Source organism: Olea europaea, unplaced genomic scaffold, assembly GCF_002742605.1.
Source record: "Olea europaea var. sylvestris unplaced genomic scaffold, O_europaea_v1 scaffold901, whole genome shotgun sequence".
Lineage (NCBI taxonomy): Eukaryota > Viridiplantae > Streptophyta > Magnoliopsida > Lamiales > Oleaceae > Olea > Olea europaea.
The window spans coordinates 109,961-118,792 of NW_019267483.1; the positions used below are offsets into that span (position 1 = coordinate 109,961).

General features: G+C 39.2%; 2 protein-coding genes across 2 annotated transcripts; one reads left to right on the forward strand and one right to left on the reverse strand.

The window, feature by feature from the left end:
* Positions 1–399: 399 nt before the first annotated feature.
* On the reverse strand, positions 400–2,022 carry LOC111392197. Its single transcript, XM_023017474.1, has 3 exons — positions 1,485–2,022; positions 882–1,427; positions 400–767 (listed from the first exon to the last, which is right to left on the reverse strand). The coding sequence occupies exons 1-3, from the start codon at positions 2,020–2,022 to the stop codon at positions 400–402; spliced, it is 1,452 nt and encodes a 483-aa protein (XP_022873242.1).
* Positions 2,023–4,054: 2,032 nt separating this feature from the next.
* Positions 4,055–7,867, forward strand: LOC111392198. The gene is made up of 5 exons (XM_023017475.1): positions 4,055–4,131; positions 4,307–4,400; positions 6,359–6,646; positions 6,702–7,016; positions 7,844–7,867. The coding sequence occupies exons 1-5, from the start codon at positions 4,055–4,057 to the stop codon at positions 7,865–7,867; spliced, it is 798 nt and encodes a 265-aa protein (XP_022873243.1).
* The last annotated feature ends 965 nt before the right edge of the window (positions 7,868–8,832 follow it).

Below are 8,832 nucleotides of genomic sequence, written 5' to 3' on the forward strand. Positions count from 1 at the left end.
CTTCCTTTGCTTCACAGGTCTTGCTTCCGGGTTTACGTTAAGTCTATGTACTGCAACCTCTGGGTCAATTCCAGGCATGTCATCAACATTCCAAGCGAACACATCAATGTTTCGGGAGAGACAGCTTAAAAGTTCAGCCATGATCTCTGCATCTAACCCTCGACCAACTGTCACTTTTCTTTCGAGCTAAATCTCGACCTCTTCCAATCTTTCTACTGGAGCCAACCTTCCGTAATTTTCATGCTCGAGCTCGAGCTCTGTAACTTGCATGACGTCAATTTTTATTTTTCGAACGCTGGTCACATAACACTGTCGGGCCACCGTTTGGTTGCCTCGAACTACCCCGATGCCATTAGGAGTAGGAAATTTCATAGCCAGGTGAAAAGTTGAGACAATAGCTCAAATTTTGTTGAGCATTGGTCTTCCCAATATGGCATTGTAAGCCATCGGCGTACGAATGACTTCAAAGGTAGTGATCTGCGTTACCTGCTTACCTTCGGTTCCCAATGTTAAGGGTAACCTAACGATACCTTCCGGGGTGATGACCCCACCTCCAAACCCTTGCAGGGGTGTTTTCACTGACTTTAGTTGTTTTGACGAGATCCCCATTTGAACAAAAGCTTTGTGAGACAGTACGTTTGCTGCACTTCCGTTATCTACCAGAATTCTCTTGACTTCAAAGTTGGCGATGATGACCGATATGACAAGGGCATCATCACAGGGGAATGCTATGCCTTCCAAGTCATCCATCCCAAAGCTGATGTCCTCTGTACGACCAAGATCTGGTCTTGAGATGATCGGTGGCTGTCTGGCATACTATTTTCGCCCACTACTAGAGTCTCCTCCCGAGGCTGTTCCTCCGACAATGATATTGATATTGCCTGCAGTTGGTTGCTTGTTTCCCCGATCCTCTGGGCCTTTTTCCCCATTCTGGTTATTCCTCGGGCGTTTGTCATTGTTAATGTAAGAGCTCAGAAATCCTCTTCTTATAAGAGCTTCGATTTCCCGCTTTAAGGCCAGACAATCTTCTGTGGTATGGCTGTGATCTCTATGGAAATCACAGTATTTGCTCTCGTCACGAGTATCGGGGGAAGATCGCAATCGGGGAGGCCATTTCAGTTTCCTAAAATCCTTGATTTCCATCAGGATGTTGGACCTCGAAGTGTTCAGGTGGGTAAAAGCCGTTGAAGGTGGATCCTTTCTTGGTTTGACCCTAGGTGTCTCTTGTCTTAAGCTGGACTCATGTGGCCTTTTCTGATCCAACCTCCCTGATAAGGTAACTTCCCTTTTTGGGGACATGGTTTCTTCCATATTGATGTATTTCTCAGCTCGTGTGAGTAGCTCGGTTACGGACTTCGGTGGGGTTTTAGATAAGGATATTTTGAACGCTTCACATTTAATGGCGTAAGTCAGAGCTGAGACTGCAGCTGTGATATGTAGTTCGGGGATCTAAAGCCTTTCTTTGTTGAACCTGGTCATGAAACTGCGCAGTGTTTCGTTGGGTCCTTGACGCATCTGCATGAGCGATGCAGCTATCTTTCTGATTCTTTTGCTGCTCGCAAAGAAAGCGGAGAACTTGTTAGCCAAATCTGAAAAGTAGGTGATGGAGTTCGGTTCCAATGTGGAAAACCAATCTCTAGCCGCATTCGTGAGGGTTTGAGGGAATGCCTTGCACATTACCGCATCTGGTGCAACCTGAAAGTTCATGATATCCGTGTATACATTGAGATGGTTGATGGGGTCGGTTGTCCCATCATACTCCTTTATCCGAGGATACTTGAACCTATCGGGAAGGGGGTACGAGAGGACTTCTGGAGTGAATGGTGTATTGGAGGTGAACCCTGTTGCTGCCCGAGTATTTTGTTGCATACCCGCTGCTATCCCTTCTTGAATAATTCTTGCAAGTTCGGCGGAGTCTATTGTAACGGACCTTGAACCTGATGCAACTTGTGGTACCCTTGAGGTTCCAACCCCACCGTCAACATGGGTTGCATGATGAACTCGAGTCCGGACATCTGCCATAAAGCCACCTTCAAGTGTTGGGGTGTGAGATGGATGCGAATTTCTCTGACTTAGCAGTTAGGTCAATGCAACCACCTGCTGGCGGAGTTCTTCAAAAGCTCCGGCGGAAACAACGGCTTGAGAAGGTGCTGGCATCTCCGACGACTCTTCTTGAGGAATATGGTGTTCCTCAGGAGGTGGAGGGTTATCCGGGACGGATGAGCTTGCTGGAGGAAGACTTGAACGTGTATTGACCATGGCTTTTGGTAGCGAAGTTCCCACAGACGGCGCCAATGATGCTACCAAAAAATATCACCTGAAAATCTCGAGCTTGATGATTGGGATGAAACACGAACTACGCCTTCCAGTACCTGAAACAAAGGCAACGAGGTGTGTGCTCGTCGCCCCTCCGATGCTTAAGTCAGACAGGGAATTTTATGCGTGAGGCTATAAACTGAGGATAATAATGAAGAACATACCTTTGGAATGAGCACATGTTGTGTATTTATAGGTGTTAGTGGTTGAGTCCTAGGAGGACTGATTCTGCCACAATCCTTCTCCTCGTAGGAAAAGGAGTTGGTGTTTCACCTCATGTATTCAAATCACTGTTTGAGTCAAAGAAGGAGTCTAAGAAGGTAGGGATTGTGTTCAAGGTAGGATTAGCGCTTCCATAGGTCACATATGGAAGTTGTCGAGTCAACACATCTATCCCGGCCTCAAATACCTGAGTTGGTTTTGGTGTTTTTAGATGATGATAAGGTCGGGGTTGTAGGATGTGGTCAGGCTCAAGTGGTCGGGGTTTGATACTAACGAGATCTGGAATAATCATACTACTTATAGCAAGAGTAAATAATCCAAACACGAAGCATCAATTCCTAGCACCCAATTAATTCGATCAGCAGCAAAAGCTAATAGTTGGAGCATAAAGTTACAATTGAGTATAAATTAAGCTGTAGTATGTAAGAAGAATTGATAGTTATTTAGTTTCATCCAAACACAAGAAAAGGAATAATATGATTTGGATGCCAGAGCAAGAGCAAAATCTTGAGTTTTTTTAAACAATAATGTAGCAATGATGAAAGAGATATCTCGAGAAAAATATCTATACAAATTCAACCATCTGATAATAAAATCCATTAACTATAAACCTCTTTGAAATAATGTATTCTCAGTATCATCATACAAACAGACAAAACAATCGTGAAAGTAACCAAAATCAAACATATATTTGAATAATCCCATGATTTTTGGACAAAAGCTTGACTTGATAAATTAAGAAACCTTCCCAGGTTCTGCCTGTAATGCCACAAGTTGGTTCAAAAGTACTGGACAAAAGGCCATCTAAAAATCAGTTTAACAATCCGATTCAACCACTACAAAACACATTAGAGTACATCTAAAAACCATATTCTAATATCCTTGTCGTAACTCATCGATTGAAGTAGCTACAACCTCATCAATGTCTAATATCCCTGTTTCAACCTCATCAATGTGTTGTAACTCATCGATCGAAGTAACTGCTGTTTCATATTCTAATATCCTTGTTGGCAATCCTCTTGCATTAGTAGGCATAGACATGAATTGCATTTGAGATTCTCTTGTGCCAACCAATTTACCCTGCTAAAAAGTGGTTAAAAACCGAACTGTAATTATTAATACCAGCCAAATACAATTATTAAATGACACGATGAAATGCAACTAGACTTTATCTTACTTGTTCATTTACCAATACATCGCAATTGTTTTCAATTGGTTGTATTACAACTTTTACCCAATTTGACTTCAGAGGCCATATCAAGATCCGACTGAGAGAAGTCAAACTTTTTACTCCCTATAAAATGCCGTGCAAAAAAAAGGAAGAATTCGTGCAAAAAAAAAAGTCAAGAGGCCATTTTCTTGGATAAAAATAGGTAATCTAAACGGAAGTCTCGTTGTAGAGATAGCTTATAATTCGAACGAACCAAAAATTTGAAAAATGGCACTTACCCCTACCTTGGTCTCCATCCATGTGTGAAACTGAAAAAGGCTTCAAGCCTTGCAATCGAATAAAACCATGCCCAAGTCTAAAGAATCGATAAACCAGGACGTGGGTTCGCGTGTGGAAAGTTCATCGGAGACGGAGAAGCCTCTGTGTCAAGTCTGAAGAATCGCCAGCTCGAGAGATAAGAGATCTAATCTAGGGCTCGGACCTTGAATTAGGAATTATGGAGTTGGGGGGGATTTCAATTTTTTCGATGAAGATCGTGTTTTTAAATGGAAGTCGCGTCCACCATGGCTGAGTTTAACGCCATCCATTGCCATGTAGGCCGCCGTCCAGCAACGTCGGACTGGTTCAAACGGCTGGGATGCCGGGTGATGGATGGAGCGGCTCATATGCAAGTTCAGTGACCGTTGGCAATGTAAGTAAGTGTTATGCCCTGATTCCAATCGATTTAGGTTATAAACACTTTTAATATGTTTAATGTATTTAATTTTAGCAAGATCTATTATTTATTTAAATTAATTTTGAAATAAATAATATTAAATAATAGAGTCTGAAGATCCAAGTTTAAGTGATTTACTAATCACAAGGAGTTGTGATTGTGAGATACAAATTACGTATGATTGGATCTTGAATAAACCGTGGTCATAAATAATAACGAGATACAGATATCGTTAATACAGATAGACCATCACGTGTGACATTTCTTACTTGTGAAATAAGTAGCTGATCTTACGAGCTAAAGTGTGGTGACACTTAAATGAACACGTGTATATTTTGTTATAGAACAAAACATTGGAGACCCGCTAAGAGATTTCACATGGATAACTATCTGAGTGTCAGTGGTTAATCTCTAACGTTCGGTAGTGAAATTGGTCCTATGACTTGAGGCCATCATAGTGCCTTGTATGAAGACAGTCATACTTTGGCGGTGTTGAATGTTGCTCTGCTAAGGGCCGCTAATACGACATCGTTCGGGTATGTCAAGAACCATATGAAAGTTGTGAATGACCAATAGAGGATTCGTCACTCTTAGATAGTAAGAGATTGTGATCTACATTTCGTTCAATTTAGTCAATAACGAAATCCTTGGTCAAAGTATACATATAAGTCAAAAATGAATTTTCGACTCACATTGACTTAATAGTAGAATGAAAGATATGATCGATAAATCTAGATTGACATACTTCCATATCTCGTAGTTGATCGGATCATATTGACGAATGGATTATAATTTCATGGTAAACGAACAGTTTTGATTTTGTCATACCACGTGACATTTCCCGTCACATGTGTTGCTTTGATACATTGCTAGATGTCAATCTGCGACGACGAGTGTGAATTTGCGATAAATTAAAAGGGTGTTTAATTTATCAGTTTTGATTAGATCAAAATAATATTTCACGTCGTTAGATATCGTGGTCGGGAACCTGATAGGTCGCACACAAAAGAGAATTGAAAGATGACAAATTGCCAATTGATTAATTTAACAATCGTTGGATAAATTAATTAATTGAATTTGTTATTTATATTCTCGAATTAATTGATTGGATTAATTAATTCACGGATCGGGTTTAATTAAATGGATTAATTAAATATTGGACTGGATCGGGTCGAGCCCGTTTGTGTTTATATAAATACATGGCTAAGGTTTGAGGTCCATGAGGTTTTCATTATTCTTGCTGGCACAAGAGGAAAAATTCTAGCAGTTGCAGTCTATTCTCTGTGTGAATTTCATTGAAAGCTGAACAATTGGACAATTGTGGAAGGCAGATTCAAGTTGCTGCAAAAGAATAACGCAAAGGAGTTTGCAAAATCAAGAAAAATATATACTTCTCATCACAGTTCTTATCTAAATATAAAGCTGAATTCTAAATGGGAATTGAAACTATTTAATTTCGCTGTGCGTGTTTAAGTAAATACCCTACAGGCTGCGAACGAAAGTTCAGTGACCACAACGTCACATAGAGGTAAGTTGGGTGATTATTCAAACTTTTTTACTCAAGTTTCTTCTTCTCCATCTCAAATTACCTTACGAAGTGTTCCATTTTTCAGAACACGCACGCACTCTCTCTCTCTCTCTCTAGAACTGCAAGTGCTTAATTTTACCTTGAGATCTTCACCATAAGAAGCTGCCTCTCAGTTTCATACTTTCAGGATTTTACTCTTTTAAATCCCCTTTCTGTTTTTCCGTTCTCTTTACATTTTCACTCTTTCTTCTAGTAAAGTGGGCTCCTTAGCTTTATCTCTCAATCTTAAACGCTCACTCCGAAACAAACAGCTTTGCCATTATATTCATTTTGCTTCATTTCAAATAGAAACTTGAAAAACTTACTTTTTTCCACGGTTTTTCTGCTCAATTTCATGGATTCAAAGATGATTAAAGCAAAGGCAATAAAGCCATTTTTGTTGAAAGATTACTTGTTGGATGACTTTAGTTCATGTTCATCAAATGGATTCAAATCATTTCCAAGAAGACAATGTTGCGCCACTGTTCGATTCCTCATCGACATTGACAAGAAAAACATACCGCCACCGCCCCTTTTGAAGACCCCCTCAAAATCTGCTTCGTCGACAGCTCTGAATTCAGCTTTTCAATGCGTCATCAACGCCTTGAAACACCTCCCATTCGCTCCCTCCGCCGCCGCCAAGTCGCTGACGGCGGTGCCGCAGAAAAAAGCACAAGAAATCAATTCTACCCAGGAGTCTTTCTAAAAAGATCCTCAAGAGAAGTTTTTGGAAGAGAACAAGTAGTCATAAAGAAATCGAAGGGTGGAAATCACTTGATCATTTGGTGAAGAAGAAGCCTGGGCAGTTCAGTTCAACAAGTGAAAGCAATGACAGTAAAAGTAAAACAACCAGCTTGTCGGATAGTGATATTACTGCCTCAGACGATTCTTTACAGTTTTCGATTGAGGTGAGAAACAACGACGTAGCTGAGAAGAAGGTGGTTGCTGTAACAAACGACGCCGTATCTATGGACTCAACCACCAGTAGTGAGGCCAGTGCCAGTACCAACTCTAATCAAACAAAGGTGAGTTGTCGGTGAACTAAATTTACTTGTTTCTATTTTAAACTTCAATTTATTATTAAGGGGACATTTATTTCACATTTTTGTCAAAATAAAAATGAAAAATATAATCGTTATGAATCCCATACAAAAAATATAAATTCAAATTTGATGATTTGATGTGATGGATAACTATCAATTTTTTCATTTTAATTAGGAAAAAAATGAGAAACAAGGGGCTAAATATTAAATACCCATCACACATTTTTTTTGCACAATAATAAAGAATGGTAGGTAATTATGTTGTCCGTATTGCAGCTCGAACCTCATAAGTATTTGCGGATCCCATTTCATGTAATATTACTTTCTTTATTGAGGTTTATATTCTAGAGTTCGTGACCATTTTGGCAGGGGTTTTCAAAATTTAAAAAGTTGTTTTTGTACTTATTTGAATAATTTTGTACAATATTTTATTTAAATTAAAAGAGTTTTTAAAAGAAATTTACCATTATCTCAATAAACTCTTCTGCAAAAAGTAGAATTAGAACCCTTAGAATATCTCGATCAAATACGCTAATTTTGAGAAATGTGTTACTGAGTTCTTACATTTTGAATTGATTATAGAGGTTAAAAAACGTTTACTTATGTCAGAAAATAATTAAAAAGGTGAATTCAAAGATTTGAATTAATAAAGAAAGCAAGAGAATTTTGAAATTAAATAATTAACTAAATAATTTGTGGCGTTTCGAAACGAACTAGGCCATTACACGTGCGGGGTTATATTTCGGAAAAAATACTTTACACTGGATTATTTTGATAATAAAGTACTATTGCATGCTTTGATGGCATAGATCACGCTATATGTGGATTATTAGTAGGGATAATAAAATATTTATCAAATTCGATACTCACAGGGCCCTGCTCCGGGCGGGTATGGGCAAAGGGCCCCGTCCAGTTTATTAATTTTTTTTTTATTTTTTTGAAGAATTCTATATTTTAAATATAAAAATCTACGAAATTTTATTAGGTCTAATAGAAGATAGCAACTAAGATTATTTAAAAAATATGACAAACAATAAAAATCTTTGTTTAAAAATTAATAAATATATTATTGTCTCACTTTAATGAATAGGGGCAATAAAATGAATTATCAAAAACTTAAAAAAAAAAAAAAAATAAATGGGGAGTAAATAGGGCCAAACCCGACCCACCCCATCTTAAATGAGTAACAGGGTGGGTACGTGTCGGGAAATTACCTAGTGGGACGGGTCGAGGCAAAGCGGAGAGGTCGGCCTGATCCCGACCTGCCCCATTACCATCCCTAATTACTAGCTGGATCCACGACGTGGAAACTCGTGTCTGCATTTTGTTCCATGGTACACGAGATACTAGATTGTGTCTCCTATCTGTTTATTAACAAAATTGCCCTTTCTCCTTCACCCCCACCACATTCACATTGTATTTCCTATTTTTCTTAGTAAAATTCAAAATTGGAGTATAGATTTCCTTGATTGGCTAACAATTACGCAATTTTCAAATTTTTCCACGTAATGTGACTGTTGACACATAAAAATTCAGTCCAAATCGAACGGCCCAAGGAATGAAGCCCAATTGGAGGATCCCCAAGTCAGATAGTCCAAAGAACGAAACCCAATCAAACAATTCAAGATGAAGGCCCAAGAACGCGATAACGCCATCGCCCAAGTTTGCAAGTCGCCCAGAATCTGAGCGAATGGAGTGCCATGCAGTCGCCCAGAGCTGTTACTCTATTCTCGCCCAAACCTTCAAGTCGCCCAAGGTCTTAACAAACATAAAGCGTTGTGGTTATCAAGAAGTGCAG